Here is a 19,062-nt window from a genome sequence, read left to right on the forward strand (position 1 = left end):
ATCTTTTTGGAAAAAAGGAACATTTGCTATCTAACTGGGAGTCTCCTGAGTGAAAGCACCTGAAGTTCTTCAAAGGTAAATTATTTAATTTGGTTGCTTTTCTTATTTTTGTGAAAATGTTGCCTGCTGCCAGCAGAGCCTAGCATAGCATTATGCCATGATAAACTTACTTGTCTAGCATTGGCTGTAACGCATATTTTATATATATTCATATCTGAGATGACAGTGTTGTTAACAAAAGGCTAAGCTTGTGTTTGAATATATTTATTTCATTTCATTTGCGATTTTCATGAATAGGAAAAGTTTCTAGGGGTATTTATGTCCGCTGCGTTATGCTAATGCATTTGAGGCTATGATTACGCTCCCGGATACGGGATTGCTCATTGCAAGAGGATAAATAATACCCTCTGTATTCTCTTTATCCACAATATATCAGGGGCATTAAGCCAGAACACGTTTTTTCCAGTAGCAGACTATGATTGAAAATGTCAAAAGACGTTTTTCAAAGCTTTTCCAAAATTTCCAAAATTATGGAAGATCTATCATGACCGATTTATGGGTCCTTGAGGCAAATTTGTTCATCATTAGGAAAGAGTCTCTAGGTCAAACGGGGCGACAAATATGAGGGTTTAAGTAAGACTTCTTATAAGAGCAGTCTCACTTAATTAAGTCTTCTAGGACAATCTGTGCAATTCTTTTTGACCAAGTTACTCATGGCATCTAGTTTCTGTGTGCCAAATTAGTAAAAATGTTACCAATCTATGCTTCAGTTATTTAACCAAGTTAAGATTTTTTTTGGTGAAATTATAGAATAACAATAGGTAGCAGCATCGTGTATAGTTAAATGTATTCGTGCATGTGTGATGGTTTGTGTATGTATGTGTGGGGTCAACGTGTGTGTGTATGAATGTGTGTGTGTGCGCGAGAGTAACAGTGTAAGTGTGTGAATAGAGTTTGTGCTGCCATGTCAATAACATTTTTTATATTTTTGTTTTAACCCTATACCAAACCTTATCCCTACCTTAATTAACTGTTCAGAACTAATGCCTACATTTAACGGTCAAATTCAAACTTTATCGACAAATGTCGATTACTGCAGTCAGACTGTGAGATCTTGTTGCTTGTGAAAAACCTTACACGTGTATTCACTTTCCATGCTTATTAGAGCGAGGGAAATAATTTGATTCAGGAAGATAGTGAGACATATACTTTAAATGATGAAGACAACTGTAATGAGTTGGTGAAGCCACACACACACACACACTGACCTGTGTGCGTCCTCCGGTGTGCTTTTAGATGGGAGCTCTTGGTGTAGACCTTATTGCAGCCCTCAAAGTCACACCTGTGGATGCGTCTCTTCTTGGAGTCTGGCGACTCTGACCTCTGGGGGCGCCGTATGCTCTCAATACTGAATGGTGACATGGAACTGCAACAGGAGAGGAAGAGGTGGCTCATTACAATTTAGCACACTTAGCATTTTCAGCATCTTTCATTTATATTATTAGTTTGATATCAATAACTGTATGATCCATTCTTAATGGGCAAAACCCAACATGAGGCTGTGTATGCATTGCCTATTGTGATTCCATCAATGGTGTCATTCATGTACATTAGGATTCCTTATAATACAAAAAGGAGTCTATACTCAACATTTGGTGGACAATGTGGACTCAAACATATTTTGAAGTATGAAAATCACTAAAATAATATTTTGATTTTTCCCTTCAAGCTCTTCTTTCTCTTGTCGGCTTTGTCATGTACACTTACACTACAATAGCATTGTACTTTTATGTCATGTAATTATGTAACGTATAACATATTTCAACATCACCCAAGCTCCATGTTCTTCACTAGAAATTCAAGGAAATAGATTCAAGATCAAATTTCACATTTTATGACATGTTCAATCTGAGATATTGTGAAAGAATTTCAATGGCCTTTAGATGGTGCTCTAGCACCTTGGTAGAAACCACTACAAGGCACAGTAAACTGTATGAGGTAAGACTGTTATTTTTACCATTCCCATTGATTTATCAATCATCAAAAGACAATGGCATATCTATTTTTTCCATGCAGTTCAATGAACATTATTTCTGTTGAGTTGTTTATATTGTATCAATATAACTGGTCATGACATTTCGTTTCAAATTAGTAGTACACTGGGGGGGGGGATAGAAGAGAACGAGGAGCAGCCAAACTCTATTTGGGGGCTAGGAAGAGGAAGGAGAAAAGGAACAAGAAGAGCAGTCACAGTGTTATCTGTTTTTTTTCTGCAGGGGTGCATAACAGTGCTCTTTCGAGGTTGGAAATGAGAAGCGGACAGAAGAGAGAGGGGAGGAGAGAGGGGAGCAGCAGTTATGGCTGCTGGGGACCGGGGTATGTGTTTTTGGGTGGTGGAGGAGCGAGGAGGCTTGGCCAGAGAGGCCCTCCGGTGAACTGTCTCAACCACCCGCCTCCCACTTCCTGTCTCGCTGATCCACCCACAAGCTCGCACACGCACACATACACACACACACACACACACACACACACACACACACACACACACACACACACAAGGATCACCTGTTGCTCTTGGCTAGCTGCCATGCTGGGGCCGTGGGGCTGAACAGGAAATGAGCTCATGGGTCAGATATGAGACTGAACTCCAGCTCTCCTCTGTCTCTCTCTCTATTTCTCCCTCTCTCTCTCTCTCTCTCTCTCTCTCTCTCTTTCTGTCCCTTGCTCTCTCTGCACCCTTCTTTCTCACTCTCTCAGCCACAGAAGCTCAAACTAACTTCCACTCTCTCTATTTCTCACTTTAGTTCCCCCCCTCTTTCTTTCTCCCCCAAATGTACACTTCTTCTGAGCAAAGAGGAGACTCAGTGTAGCAAACAACAGCACAACTATTGACACAATTAAGGTTCAGACTATTGGCAAACATACTGTACAATATATAAACTGTACAGTACATAAACATAGTCAGCACATACTCAGCCCACTCAAAATGAAGTACACTGAGTATACTAAACATTAAGAATGCCTGCTTTTTCCATGACATAGACTGACCGGGTGAATCAATTTCAATCAGTGTAGATGAAGGGGTGGAGACAGGTTACATAATTATTTTTAAGCCCTGAGACAATTGAGACATGGATTGTGGATGTAGGGTGGGTGAATGGGCAAGACAAAATATTGAAGTGCCTTTGAACATGGTATGGTAGTAGGTGCCAGGTGCACTGGTTTGTGTCAATAACTGCAACGCTGCTGTATCAAGTTTCCCATGTGTATCTATAATGGTCCACCACCCAAAGGACATCCAGCCAACTTGACACAACTGTGGGAAGCTTTGAAGTTAACATGGGCCAGCATCCCTGTGGATGGCTTTCGACACGTTGTGGAGTCCATGCCCCAACAAATTGAGGCTGTTCTGAGGGTAAAAGGGAGGGGTGCAACTCAATATTAGGAAGGTATTCCTAATGTTCGGTATACTCAGTGTATATGAACTACCTAAAGGAAAATTGAGAAGCCTACTGTACTCCAAAAATGACAGCAACTAACACATTCAGAGAATACACCTGAGTGGGGAAAGGGAATGGTGATCTAGGGATGAGAGGTAAGAAGAGAAGCGAAGAGAAGGATTTGAGGATTTACAGTGAAAACACTGAGCTCAGGGACATCCAGCAGGAGAGAGGAGGAGGATGTGCACTTTCTGACTTCTTCCCAAAGTGATTCCATGATTATGATATCATTTAGGACACTGAATCAAACATATTCTAAAACAAAGGACGAAGGATGATTTCAGGTTGATCATAATTCTGTTTAGATTACAGATTTTGTGGGGGCTTTCGTAGGCCTACTGCTGCTGCTACTTCCTTCAATTATTACTGTTACTGATACTTTTAGTCTGGTATTACATTTTTTTTTCAATCGCTTTGGTGCAATTTCACAAGTATGTGATACATTTTCAAAACTCGAAAACAGCATTGCCTTTATTTTAATTGTATTTTATTTCATCTTTATTTAACCAGATAGGCCAGTTGAGAACAAGTTCTCATTTACAACTGCGACCTGGCCAAGATAAAACTAAGCAGTGCGACACAAACAATAACACAGAGTTACACATGGAATAAACAAACGTACAGTCAAAAACACAATAGAAAAGTCGATATACAGTTTGTGCAAATGAGGTAAGATAAGGGAGGTAAGGCAATAAGTAGGCCATAGTGGCAAAATAATTACAATTTAGCAATTAAACACGAGTGATAGATGTGCAGAAGATGAATGTGCAAGTAGAGATACTGGGGTGCAAAGGTGCAAAAAATAAATAACAGTATGGCGGTGAGGTAGTTGGATGGGCTATTTACAGATGGGCAATGTACAGGTGTAGTGATCTGTGCGCTGCTCTGGCAGCTGGTGCTTAAAGTTTGAGAGGGAGATATGAGTCTCCGGCTTCGGTGATTTTTGCAGTTCGTTCCAGTCATTGGCAGCAGAGAACTGGAAGGAGAGGCGGCCAAAGGAGGTGTTGGCTTTGGGGGTGACCAGTGTAATATACCTGCTGGAGCCCATGCTACGGGTGGGTGCTGCTATGGTGACCAGTGAGCTGAGATAAGGCAGGGCTTTACCTGGCAAAGACTTATAGATGACCTGGAGCCAGTGGGTCTGGCGACGAATATGAAGCAAGGGCCAGCCAAGGAGAGCATACAGGTCGCAGTGGTGGGTAGTAAATGGGGCTTTGGTGACAAAACACATGGCACTCTGATAGACTGCATCCAATTTGTTGTCAAGGATCGGTAGGATAGTCAGTTTTACGAGGGTATGTTTGGCAACATGAGTGAAGGATGCTTTGTTGTGAAATAGGAAGACGATTCTAGATTTAAATTTGGATTGGAGATGCTTAATGTGAGTCTGGAAGGAGAGTTTACAATCTAACCAGACACCTAGGTATTTGTAGTTGTCCACATATTCTAAGTCAGAACCGTCCAGAGCAGGGATGCTGGACGGGCTGGCAGGTGCAGTCAGGGATCGGTTGAAGAGCATGCATTTAGTTTTACTTGCATTTAAGAGCAGTTGGAGGCCACTGAAAGAGAGTTGTATGGCATTGAAGCTCGTCTGGAAGGTTAGTTAACCTGATTGGGGTAGGGGGCAGCATTTTCACGTTTGGATAAATAGCGTGCCCAAACTGAACTGCCTCCTAGTCTGTCCCAGATCCTAATATAGGCATATTATTATTAGTATTGGATAGAAAACACTCTGAAGTTTCTAAAACTGTTTAAATCATGTCTGTGGGTATAACAGAACTTATTTAGCTGGCGAAACCCAGAGGACAAACCATTCAGGTTTTCTTTTAAGTCACTGTCTTTCAGTAAGTTTTCATGGTTGAATCCAGAATTCGAATCAACTTTCCTGTAGTTCCTACCGCTTCCACTGGATGTCACCAGTTTGTATAAATTGGTTGAGGTTTTTCCTTTGTGTAATGAAGAAGTACCATAGCTCAGAACGAACGTTACTTCATGTGTACCTTTTGATAGAGGCATGTGTCCAGAAAAACACATGTTTTTGTTTTGCTCCTGTATTGAACACAGATCATCCCGTCTTCAAGTTGATCGATTATATACATTTAGAAATTCCTAAAGTTGTATTACAATAGTAGTTTGAAATGTTTTGGCAAAGTTGACAGGTTACTTTTGAGATATTTTGTAGCGACGTTGCGTAAGTTGGAAGCGGTGTTTTTCTGGATAAAAACGTGCCAAATAAATGGACATTTTGGATATATATCGACAGAATTAATCGAACAAAAGGTCCATTTGTGATGTTTATGGGACATATAGGAGTGCCAACAAAAGAAGCTTGTCAAAGGTAAGGCATGATTTATATTTTATTTCTGTGTTTTGTGTCGCTCCTGCAGAGTTGAAATATGCCACTCTCATTGTTTACTGTTGTGCTTATGCTGAAAAGCCTTTTTGAAATCTGACATGTTGGCTGGATTCACAACGAGTGTAGCTTTAATTTGCTATCCTGCATGTGTAATTTAATGAAAGTTAGATTTTTATAGAAATGTATTTGAATTTGGTGCTCTGCATTTTCCCTGGTTATTGGCCATGTGGGACGCAAGCGTCCCGCCTACCCCAGAGAGATTAACATAGTGTCCAAATAAGGGCCAGAAGTATACAGAATATTGCCATCTGCGTAGAGGTGGATCAGAGACTCACCAGCAGCAAGAGCGACGTCATTGATGTATACAGAGTAAAGAGTCGGCCCGAGAATTGAACCCTGTGGCACCCCCATAGAGACTGCTAGAGGTCCAGACAACAGGACCTCCGATTTGACACACTGAACTCTGTCTGAGAAGTACATGGTGAACCAGGCGAGGCAGTCACTTGAGAAACAAAGGCTGTCGAGTCTGCCGATAAGAATGTAGTGATTGGCAGAGTCGAAAGTCTTGGCCAGATCGATGAATACAGCTGCACAGTATTGTCTCTTATCGATGGCGGTTATGATATCGCTTAGGACCTTGAGCGTGGCTAAGGTGCACCCATGACCAGTTTGGAAACCAGATTGCATAGTAGAGAAGGTAGAGTCGGATTCGAAATGGTCGGTGATCTGTTTGTTAACTTGCCTTTCGAAGACCTTAAAAAGGCAGGATAGATATAGGTCTGTAGCTGTTTGGGTCTAGAGTGTCTCCCCCTTCGAAAACGGGGATGACTGCGGCAGCTTTCCAATCTTTGGCGATCTCAGACGATACGAAAGAGAGGTTGAATAGGCTAGTAATAGTGGTTGCAACAATTGGGGCAGATAATTTTAGAAAGAGAGGGTCCAGGTTGTCTAGCCCGGCTGATTTGTAGGGGTCCAGATTTTGCAGCTCATTCAGAACATCGGCCATTCGGTTTTGGGTGAAGGAGAAATGGGGAGGCTTAGGCAAGTTGTTGTGGGGGGTGCAGAGCTGTTTTCCAGGGTAGGGGTAGCCAGGTGGAAAGCATTGCCAGCTGTAGAAAAATGCTCAATGAAATTCTCAAATATCGTGGATTTATCGGTGGTGATAGTGTTTCCTAGTCTCAGTGCAGTGGGCAGCTGGGAGGAGGTGCTCTTATTCTCCATGGACTTTACAGTGTCCCAGAACATTTGGGAATTTGTGCTACAGGATGCAAATTTCTGTTTGAAAAAGCTAGCTTTTGCTTCCCTAACTGCCTGTGTATATTGGATCCTAACTTCCTGGAAAAGTTGCATATCATGGGGGCTATTCAATGCTAATGCAGAACGCCACAGGATGTTTTTGTGCTGGTCAAGGGCAGTCAGGTCTGGAGTGATCTAACATGCTGACCAGACCGGACACGTCGCGTGCTCGAGCGTCGCAAATTAAATTTAGAAATCCATGTTATTCAATTATTGCACCCACACTGCTCGCGCTCGCCAATGAGCGTCTGCGACACCAAGGGCTAAAATATAACTTATTCCTATTTCTGACACCGATCGGGCTGAAAGTCCTGACTCTCCCATCTCCTCATTGGTTTATAGAATCATGGTACCCACGTGCCATCTACTCATTGGTTGTACCCACGTGGGTGACTGAAAGACGAACTGTTTTGCCGGTAGTTGTGGTAAAACAATGAAAGTTTAGATGTGATCACCATATAAGTGAAACAATGAAAAAGCCTGGAAGGAGGAGAGATGACTAGAAACGATTTGTTTCGCCGTTTTATGTGTGCATTAATTGTCGGAGTAGAGGAGCTTGTGCATTTCAGGTAAAATAACAACTCAATGTTTATATCCCAGGACAAATTAGCTGAAGTGTTTTTGGGAGCATTTGACAGTGATCGCTGAGATATTGGTTGAAAACAACAGAGGTGTATTTGGAGGGCAGGTTGGTTAGGTTGATATCTATGAGGGTGCCCGTGTTTATGGATTTAGGGTTTTACCTGGTAGGTTAATTAATGAATATGATGTCAGTTCGGTTGTCATCTGAGACATTCTCATCAATGATAAGATGACAAACTCTACAGTGGAAATTCTACACGAGTTATCGGATTCACATGGCATTGTTGTTCAATTTAAATGTTTGAATAAGAAATTATTTTTGATGGGATGAAATGTGATTTTAGCTTCTAAAATGTGAGATTTGGGTTTTCATAAGAAAGGGCTTTGCTCAATCAGTGGCCCGTCCCTGTGAAGGGACATGGGCTATAAAACTTTTCAAACACGCCCTCCTCTCCCTTCCTATATAAGCCCTTGACGACAATATAACCTCCAGTGGGAGCAGGTGTGACAGGCAGAACCGTCTTTGTTTCAGCGACAGTCTTAATCTTGCGACAAAACCGCCACTGACATGACCGCTGCTTATAGCTGCTGCTGAGAAACCAGGGGAGACTGAAGAACTAACAATAATTGCTAATTACCTAGCAGACCTAGCGAGCACACCTCTGTACTAATTGCTGATTGCCTAGGAGAGGTAAAATCACCCCCCACCCCAATACAGCCACTGATTACCAAAACAAGTCACATATTGCCCTACCCCTTGATCCTGGTTGATGTGTTAACAACTATCTGCAAACTATGAGCGGTCAGCAGTTCACACACCAAGTAGGCCACTGGGAAGACAAGCAGCACTTAAAGTAGGTGTCAGCAAAAACAGTTTTAGACCACAACAGATAAAGACAAAAAAATATATACTTATCACTCCTGGAGATATCAGGAATCCTCTATCTATTGAATGAACTAGGCTACATGTCATACTAAACAGGATATAAACACTAAATAGGTCAGGAGACAGACAGGGAGCCTAATAAGGAATGAAAATGAATTATTTAGGCTATATTATATGGATTATTTCAAGGCCTACAAAGAAATACATTGTGAAGGATTTGCAAGTGCCACAAAATAGGATGGTAGGGACATAATGCTCTCAGCATTTAAACAACATTTTGTTGTATTAAATCATTATATTCCATAAATTGCAAGTACAGGCTGTGACTTACTTAGAATTAAATACAAATTAAATGAAAAATGCCTCATTAGGCTCAGTCTACAGTGCCTTTGAATTCATTTTTAGAAACACAAGTTTGACTAGTCTGTTGCTTCAGGCTCATGCTATGGTGCCAGGAGAGCAGGCCATCCTCTCTGCGCTTGCAGAGCCACTGGGGATGCTAAACAAAAGCTCCTTGAAAGTGGGACTATGCCAGGCCTATTATCATTTAGGCCAAAATCAAATATGGACTAAAAGATAATAGAACAAAAATGAATGAAACTTTTAAGAGATCAGATGTTTTGTTTATAAATACTTTGCTACAATAACACACCAAGCTATCTACCCACCTAGGCTACAAATGCATGCTGGTCTGGGCATGCCCTGAGCTCATGTAGTGAGCGCTACTGGAGCAAAATTGGAGTGAGGGAGAAGGCCGACAATCCAGCCTTTGGGAATGTCGCTCCTTGCTCCATTCAAATTAGGCACACCCTGCTCTTCTTTCCGCTCCAGCTCCACTCCGCTCACATACTCTGTTTGGGATGCATTCCAAGTGAGGGAATGTTTGTTTGTTTGTTTTTGTGTGTTTGTTTGTGTGTGTGTGTGTGTGTAGGATGTGCTGAGTCTGGTGGTTAAAGTATGAGTACTGGGTCTGGAGGTTTCTAGGTTTAGGGGTGAGGAGAGCATACTGAAACCCTGATTCTGATTATAAGACTGGGCTAGGATGGATGGGGAAGCCCTGACTCATCTTATTATACGCAGATGGACTAGAAACATTAATAGGGTGGTATAAGGCTATACAGAAGGATACATAATACTTAAACACACACACACACACACAAATGCACACACACAGGACACACAAAACAAACGCGCACACACAGAGAACACACAACACACACACTAGTACTTACTCCTGTACGGCGCGTGCTATAGACAGAGCGGTAGATCCGGTCTCGATCACACTGTCCAGGGTGACGTTGGGCAGGTCATCATCGTCACTGTCACTCTTGATGTGCCGCGGCGACAAGCTGTTGTGGTCTGTGTATGCTGCCATGGAGACAGACAGAGAAGAGTTAGTCCCATATTCTATATTCTATACTGTAACATGTGATACTGTTGTAAGGTTACATGAAATAGACATATGATAAGGTTTATGTGTGCTGCCATTAAACACAAACACAGAAGACAAAGACAGAAGTCCCATATTACATTATATACTGTACCATACAGACAAGCCAATACACCATGCAAGCCAAAAAGCTTCATGATACAATTTTTGTATATCAACAACCACTCCTTAAAAAAGAAAATTGTGCTAAATATCATATGATTCTACAGTATGTACAGTATCTAATAACAGTCCAACATATCAGACAGAATATCTTTGTTTTCTGTATTAGAATTTGTTCTTACTGTACATGGTTTCCAGTTACTGGGAGAGAAAAAAAATATTTCCCTAATGTTGCTATTTTTATTCAAATAATATGGCTTCACAGAATACTAGTGCTTCTCATCAGCTGTAGCCCTTTTTTTACCAAGTTCCTCAAACCACCTAACCTGTCTGAGACCAATGTCTCAGTCCAAGTCTTATTGATATGACATAAAGTGGGGTTGAAATGATTGACACCCTTGATAAAAATGAGCAATAATGACTGTAAAATAATGTTCTATAATTGTACGCTCAAAGAAATTGGGAAATTATATTATTTTATAATACAATTGCTCAGAGAAAGAGATTGTGTTTAACAAGTAATATGTTTTTTTTATTTTTAAGTTAGGGGTAAAAGTGATCAAAGATCCCCTGTTACTGATTCTGGTGAGAGGTTAGAATGTCTTTGGGGTATGATCTCTCTGTAACTTTCTCACTCATCATTATTCACGATTCAGGATTATCCGTAATCATGGTAGCATCCACAATAATTTAGAAGTGTTTAGAAACATATTATTTGTGTGTTTAGAAACTTATTTACAATAAAAGTGACCCCGAAATGACACATGCCCTTTCACACCTGGACAAAAGGAACACCTATGTGAGAATGCTATTCATTGACTACAGCTCAGAGTTCAACACCATAGTGGCCTCAAAGCTCATCAATAAGCTAAGGACCCTGGGACTAAACACCTCCCTCTGCAACTGGAATCTGGACTTCTGACTGGCCACCACAGGTGGTAAGGGTAGGTAACAACACATCCGCCACATTGATCCTCAACACAGGGGCCCCTAAAATGTGCCTGCTCAGTCCCCTCCTGTACTCCCTGTTCACTCATCACTGCACAGCCAGGCACGACTCCAACACCATTATTAATTTTGACGACGAGGCAACAGTGGTTGGCCTGATCACCAACAACAATGAGACAGCCTATAATAGGGAGGAGGTCAGAGACCTGGCCGTGTGGTGCCAGGGTAACTACCTTTCCCTCAACGTGATCAAGATAAAGGAGATGATTGTGGACTACAGGAAACGGAGGGCCGAGAACTCCGCCATTCTCATCGACGGGACTATAGTGGAGCAGGTTGAGAGCTTCTTGTTGAGAGCTTCTTGTTCCTTGGCGTCCACATCAACAAACTAACATGGTCCAAGCACACCAAAACAGTCGTGAAGAGGGCATGACAAAATGTATTTCCCCTCAGGAGAATGAAAAGATTTGGCATGGGTCTTCAGATCCTCAAAAGGTTTTACAGCTGCACCATCAGGAGCATCCTGACGGGTTGCATCACTGCCTGGTATGGCAACTGCTCGGTCTCCGACCGCAAGGCACTACAGAGGGTAGTGTGTACGGCCCAGTACATCACCGGGGCCAAGCTTCCTGCCATCCAGGACCTCTATACCAGGCGGTGTCAGGGGAAGACCCTAAAAATTGTCAAGACTCCAGCCACCCTAGTCATAGACTGTTCTCTCTGTTACCGCACGGCAAGCGTTACCGGGAACGCCAAGTCTAGATCCAAGAGGATTCTAAACAACTTCTACCCACAAGCCATAAGACCCCTGAACATCTAATCAAATTGCTACCCAGACTATTTGCATTGCCCCACCCCCCTCTTCTACGCTGCTGCTACTCTCTGTTATCATCTATGCATAGTCACTTAAATAACTCCACCTACATGTACATATTACCTCAATTACCTCGACACGGGTTGCCGCCGCAGATTGACTCTGTACTGGTACCCCCTGTATATAGCCTTGCTATTGTTATTTTTCTGCTGCTCTTGAATTTATTTGTTACTTTTATCTCTTACTTTTTTTAGGTATTTTCTTGAGACGGCATTGTTGGTTAAGGGCTTGTAAGTAAGCATTTCACTGTAACACCTGTTGTATCCGGCGCATGTGACAAATACAATCTGAATTGATTGGATTATTTACCAATAATTGACTTTGGTTACATAAAAATCTGAAACACAACCAAAATAAACTGCAAAGGCATCCAACAAGTTTATAGAGTCACTGCGTGCTAGGAATATCGGACCAAATACGAAACTTTTGACCACTTTATTTATAAGAATCTTTAGGGGTGTCAATAATTTTGTACCCATACCTTTTTAAGAAAAAAACAAAATCTCCTTTTCTGGGCAATTGTATTAGTGTAAAATAATATAAATGTCCCATTTTTTTAAGCATACAATACACCACAGTATTTGAATTATATTTTTTTATACAGTCATTACTGCTCATCTTTATCAAGGGTGTCAATAATTTCAGACTCCACTGTACTTTCTTTTAATTTCATTCATATTCAATACATTAAATTCCATTAATTGAATTTCATTTTAATGTCAGCTAGCTGAATGCCACATCACTACACTCATAGAAAATGTGATAAATGTTTTTCAGAGTGTGAATACTGCATCTAACAGCAATCAAAGCTGCAGCCCTCTTGCCCTCCACCCTGTCTGCAGACCACAATAGATTCTGAAAATACCCAGTACATCCTGTAGGGTGGACACTGTGTGAACCCCTATGTGTGTGTGTATGTCTGTGTTCATGCATATTTCCGTGCTTATGTCCGTGTGTGTGTGTGTGTGTGGTAGCTATGCACAGGTCAGCTGTTTGTTCACCCGCACCTGCCCGCAGTTGTTATTAACCCATCCGTAACCACCCAACTATATGTAATATAGTGAAAATCTGAGGCCCGAACCCGACCCTAACCCGCAAATATAGAAAATGTGCTTTACAGTCAGAGATGCCTTAATGTTTTATTGACAGGCTGTCACGGCAGTCGAAAGAAGTGGACCAATGTGCAGCATGGTGAGCGTACATTTTCCTTTATAGTTAAAATGTCGCCAACAAAACAACAAACAAAGAAACAACCGAGAAGCAACTGCTTGACTGCAGTTTGGCATTATAACCAACTTCCGTAGGTAAATGCTCACGTTCGATGGCCGCTGGCATGCTGGAAAGGTGTTCTCTTCACAGATAAATTCCAGTTTCAACTGTACCGGGTAGATAGCGTGTTTGGTGTCATGTGAGCGTGCGGTTTTCTGATGTTAGCATTGTGAACAGAGTGCCCCATTGTGGTGGTGAGGTTATGGTATGGGCAGACATAAGCTACAGACAAAGAACACAATTACATTTTATCGATAGCAATTTGAATGCAGAGATACCGTGATGAGATCCTGAGGCCCATTGCTGTGCCATTCATCCGCTGCCCTCACCTCATGTTTCAGCATGATAATGAATGGCCCCATGTCGCAAGGATCTGTACAGGATCCTGAAAGCTGACATTGAGCATGTTTGGGGTGCCCTGGATCGACATGTACGACAGCTTGCTCCAGTTCCCGCCAATATCCAGCAAATTCGCACAGCCATTGAAGCAGAGTGGGACAACATTCCTCAGGACACAATCAACAGCCTGATTAACTCTATGCAATGGAGATGTGTCGTGCTGCATGAGGCAATTGGTGGTCACACCAGATACTGACTGGTTTTCTGATCCACACCCCTACTTGTTTTAAGGTGTCTGTGACCAAGAAACAAAATAAACATTTATGTCATAAATCAAATCAGCTTTCATGATTTTGATAAAGATGGCACTTTTTATAGACGGTCCCTAACCACACATTCATTCTCTCAAGATGCTCAAATAAATATATCCTATTTCTCCAGTCCTGTTCCCGAGTCAAAATTTGGTGTATCATTTTACTACAAGAAATGCTTAATTCTGCAGGAGTTAGTATTATATCAGGCTATGTGAAAGGTTATAGAACTAGTTTGTGTCCAGAGTTCAGTTAGGCTAGTATTCCATGTAACCCATCTGAACAGTACAGTTCCCATGAACTGACATTTTGAAGTCCCTGTCTTGTGAATGTGGAAATTGTATAGTGCTTCATAGTCATCACACATAACATCCTCATCCTTTTCCAGTGATTAGACTACTGTTCTGGCCCTTCTATTTATTTTCAACTCTCCATTTTACAACTTTTTTTTCTTTTTGAATTCAACTCCGACATTGCCCTTTTTGCCTCAGTGGATCAGGCCCTAAAGCTTAGGCTATGCACTAACGCCAGATACAAATAATGAAAGAAAAACCTCAATGTAGCCTATAGATATGAATTGCACAAAGAATTAAATATTTATGGACTTCATTCAACCCAAGCGACACTGCTCATGCCATGCTACAGGCTGTCTTGCCCTCAGGCCAGTTGTCTGTTTGACAGCTCCTGACAGGAAGTTCCTGTTCGGTCTACAGTGAGGATGGGCCCACCCCAGAGACACCCACAAACACACATGTGCAGACACACACACAAACACCTAATCAGCCACTATCGTCCTTGCCCTGTAGATAAGAAGCTGGGTGGTGCAGTGTATTTTGGCATTGTTGTTTTCTCTGAGCGGTGGGTGGGGCATGTCTTGATAATGAAACCCGTCAAGTGTGTGTGTGTGTGTGTGTGTGTGTGTGTGTGTGTGTGTGTGTCAGTGGAGGCTGCTCAGGGGTGGACGGCTCATAATAATTGCTGGAACTGAGCGAATGGAATGGCATCAAACAGGGCTCCTGAGTGGCGCAGTAGTCAAAGGCACTGCATCTCAGTACTAGAGACGTCACTACAGACCCTGGTTTGATCCTGGACTGTATCACAACTAGCCATGATCAGGAGTCCCATAGGACAGCACACAATTGGCCCAGTGTCATTGATTTATGTTGTTGATACCTTACCGCTCCTGTTATTACCATATGCCCATCTTCCCCAATTAAGGTGCAATCAACCTCCTGCGATATGTGTGCGTATTATAGAGATGGAAAGAGGTCTCATCATTGTATCTGTGATATTACGGTGTCTGTGACAGCATTGACAATGCTATTCTCCATTTTAAAGTAGTCAATTTTCTTCTTCTTTTGAGTTTAAAAAAAGGTTAAAGCTTATGATGTTTATTTCCAGCCATCTGCAGTGCTGCAGTTCTGAACCAAATGTGTCACTCAGTTATTGTGGCCACTAGATGGCAGTGTTCAAGCCATTTACAAAGCATAGCACCCAATTTGAAAAAGAAGACCTCGAACAATCATGAATCTATATTTGTATTACTTGTCAGTGTTCTGAACAGGCATTATTTGTCTTTTTACCTAAACATGCAAACACCATTGAATAGAATTCATAGCAAGCAGTGGACTGGGTTAGTCAGATTTGATTAAATATATAGTGAAGCTTTAAGAGCTGGCTCTTGTAGGTGAACGTTGGGAGCCGGCTCACATATCAGAAGAGCCGAATCTATTTAAAATCAAAAGATTTAAATAAATATAATTAACTAATTCAAAGAACGAAAAAAGACATAAAATAAAATAGGCCTAAATGCTCAAGCGCACACATTCGTTCTGAAAGATCTGCAGATCCTCTGAGCTGGTGGAAGAACAAGGACTCTAGTAAGCCGTGGGTAGACAAAGTCATGACAGGGAGACTGCAGTGGCCACATCCGTTCCCTCTGAGGGTCTTCTCGAAAACGGGACAAATAATTACTGAGAGAAGAAACTGCATCAGCACTTCGTGAGGCAGCTTGCATTTCTGAATGCAAATGTTTCATAAAAGAAAAATATGGTCAGCATTGCTGTGTGCTGCTGGTTATAACATGGCAATAAAGAAGAGAGAAAAGAAGGGCCAGTTTAATGTTTTAAGTGGGATGCTGCAGTTTTGCACATTGAAATTTATTTTTCTTTATGGTGCAATATTCTATTATGCTGTTCAGACTGTATTCGTTTTGAATGGTTCGATTTATATGCACTTTGTTAATACACATTAAAAAGTTATACTTTAAATGCAAATGTTTAATAGCATTCTTTTTCATAAACCAATGCATTTTTAAATACATTGTGGTTAAGGTAGAGTACGATTTAATTTAATAATTTAATTAGAATTGTTTTAACACCAATCATAGACAAAATATCGCAAACTGTTTGACTTGAAAAAACACAAACCATATTTTTTTTAAAGAGCCGACTGGCAGCCAAAAAAAGCTGGCTAAATGTAAAAAAGCTGAGGTGCCCATCACTGGAAATATAACATAACAGATGAACTGGAATTACATTCAGTCTCATAGGATGGGTGCCAAAAATAACAAACTGAAAGCCACACCCACAATATGTCATGAATATGACTGCATTGGGGCATATGTCACTGTGCTTCTATGGCTATATGCACCATGCCATTGCCTATTTCATTTAGCTAACAAGACAGTTTATAATCCAGTGGCATTATCACACATATCGCATTATATTTTAGCTTAAATTAGCTTTAAACATCTGAAATTTTCTTTCAGCCTCATGGCAAGATGTGTAGAATCGCATGAGATGAGCTATCAAATTGCATATTTTTCTCTCTGCCCCATGGCAAAATGTGTAGGTTTTCAGGAAATCTGCTTTAAAATGGCAATACTTTCTCTTTGCCCCATGGCAAAATATGTAAAATTTCAGGAAAGGAGCTGTTTTCCCACCAATGTTTCTGCAGGCTGGCTAATGTTCTAACAATGTCCTCAATGAGTGAAGGCAAGTGAGGTCAGGTGGGACCATTCTAGCCAATGAGAAGGCGTGTGTGCATAACAGGCAAACAAAGTTGTTTTTCTCGAAGTTGCCGGAATGCCACGTGCATCCACTTATATAAGTACATTTGTAACAGTCCTAAATATTACTAAACTTATATTCAATCAAATAAGCCTTGTGTAATTCCATACCGTCTCATAGACCTCCATACAAAAAAGGGCTTCTCTCTCGCAGACCCAGTTGACTTTAAAATGGTGGAAGCCCTCAATGACACTTTCCGTGCTATTACAGGTTACATCCAAGTTGAGTCCTCCATCTATCTCTATGGTGTGTCTACGGTACTTGCCCACAGTCCATGTGGGAAGAGCTTTATATACACTGCTCAAAAAAATAAAGGGAACACTAAAATAACACATCCTAGATCTGAATTAATTAAATATTCTTATTAAATACTTTTTTCTTTACATAGTTGAATGTGCTGACAACAAAATCACACAAAAATTATCAATGGAAATCAAATGTATCAACACATGGAGGCCTGGATTTGGAGTCACACTCAAAATTAAAGTGGAAAACCACACTACAGGCGGATCCAACTTTGATGTAATGTTCTTAAAACAAGTCAAAATTAGGCTTAGTAGTGTGTGTGGCCTCCACGTGCCTTATGACCTCCCTACAACGCCTGGGCATGCTCCTGATGAGGTTGCGGATGGTCTCCTGAGGGATCTCCTCCCAGACCTGGACTAAAGCATCTGCCAACGCCTGGACAGTGTGGTGCAATGGAGGATGGTGGATGGAGCGAGACATTATGTCCCAGATGTGCTCAATTGGATTCAGGTCTGGGGAAAGGGCGGGCCAGTCCATAGCATCAATGCCTTCCTCTTGCAGGAACTGCTGACACACTCCAGCCACATGAGGTCTAGCATTGTCTTGCATTAGGAGGAACCCAGGGCCAACCGCACCAGCATATGGTCTCACAAGGGGTCTGAGGATCTCATCTCAGTACCTAATGGCAGTCAGGCTACCTCTGGCGAGCACATGGAGGGCTGTGCGGCCCCCCAAAGAAATGCCACCCCACACCATGACTGACCCACTTGGTGTTCTCTGGCAAATGCTAAACGTCCTGCACGGTGTTGGGCTGTAAGCACAACCCCCACCTGTGGACGTCGGGCCCTCATACCACCCTCATGGAGTCTGTTTCTGACCGTTGAGCAGACACATGCACATTTGTGGCCTGCTGGAGGTCATTTTGCAGGGCTCTGGCAGTGCTCCTCCTGCACAAAGGCGGAGGTAGCGGTCCGGCTGCTGGGTTGTTGCCCTCCTACGGCCTCCTCCATGTCTCCTGATGTACTGGCCTGTCTCCTGGTAGCGCCTCCATGGTCTGGACACTACGCTGACAGACACAGCAAACCTTCTTGCCACAGCTCGCATTGATGTGCCATCCTGGATGAGCTGCACTACCTGAGCCACTTGTGTGGGTTGTAGACTCCGTCTCATGCTACCACTAGAGTGACAGCACCGCCAGCATTCAAAAGTGACCAAAACATCAGCCATGAAGCATAGGAACTGAGAAGTGGTCTGTGGTCACCACCTGCAGAACCACTCCTTTATTGGGGGTGTCTTGCTAATTGCCTATAATTTCCACCTGTTGTCTATTCCATTTGCACAACAGCATGTGACGTTTTTTGTCAGTGTTGGACAGTTTGATTTCACAGAAGTGTGATTGACTTGGAGTTACATTGTGTTGTTTAAGTGTTCCCTTTATTTTTTTGAGCAGTGTATAACACTGTATTTGTTTCAAAGCACATCTCTCCGACAGCAGGCATCTCTCATGTTGAGACTACGGTCTCTTTGCAGATAAGCCCTGCATGAACACATCAATAAACAACAGTGACACTAAACATAGCTACACTGAGTATTCAAAACATTAAGAACAGATGTTCTTTCCATCGGTTTTTAATGCTTAACAGTTTCCTGTGTATCAAGAATGGTCCACCACCCAAAGGACATCCAGCGAAATTGACACAACTGTGGGAGGCATTAGAGTCAACATGGGACAGCATCCCTGTGGAATGCTTTCAACACCTTGTAGAGTCCATGCACCGATGAAATGAGGCTGTTCTAAGGGAAAAGTATACACATGAAAAGCAAACATAAAA

General features: G+C 41.9%; 1 protein-coding gene across 1 annotated transcript in view; it reads right to left on the minus strand.

Annotated features, from left to right (window-relative positions):
* Positions 1 to 19,062, minus strand: part of LOC112234600 (Krueppel-like factor 12) — a 139,611-nt gene that overhangs the window by 17,324 nt on the left and 103,225 nt on the right. The window contains exons 4-5 of the mRNA XM_024402806.2: positions 9,853 to 9,988; positions 1,269 to 1,426 (exon numbers count right to left, since the gene is read on the minus strand). Of these exons, the coding sequence (XP_024258574.1) occupies positions 1,269 to 1,426; positions 9,853 to 9,988 (294 nt within the window). The remainder of the gene's footprint in view (positions 1 to 1,268; positions 1,427 to 9,852; positions 9,989 to 19,062) is intronic.

This window comes from Oncorhynchus tshawytscha, linkage group LG03 (genome assembly GCF_018296145.1).
Source record: "Oncorhynchus tshawytscha isolate Ot180627B linkage group LG03, Otsh_v2.0, whole genome shotgun sequence".
Lineage (NCBI taxonomy): Eukaryota > Metazoa > Chordata > Actinopteri > Salmoniformes > Salmonidae > Oncorhynchus > Oncorhynchus tshawytscha.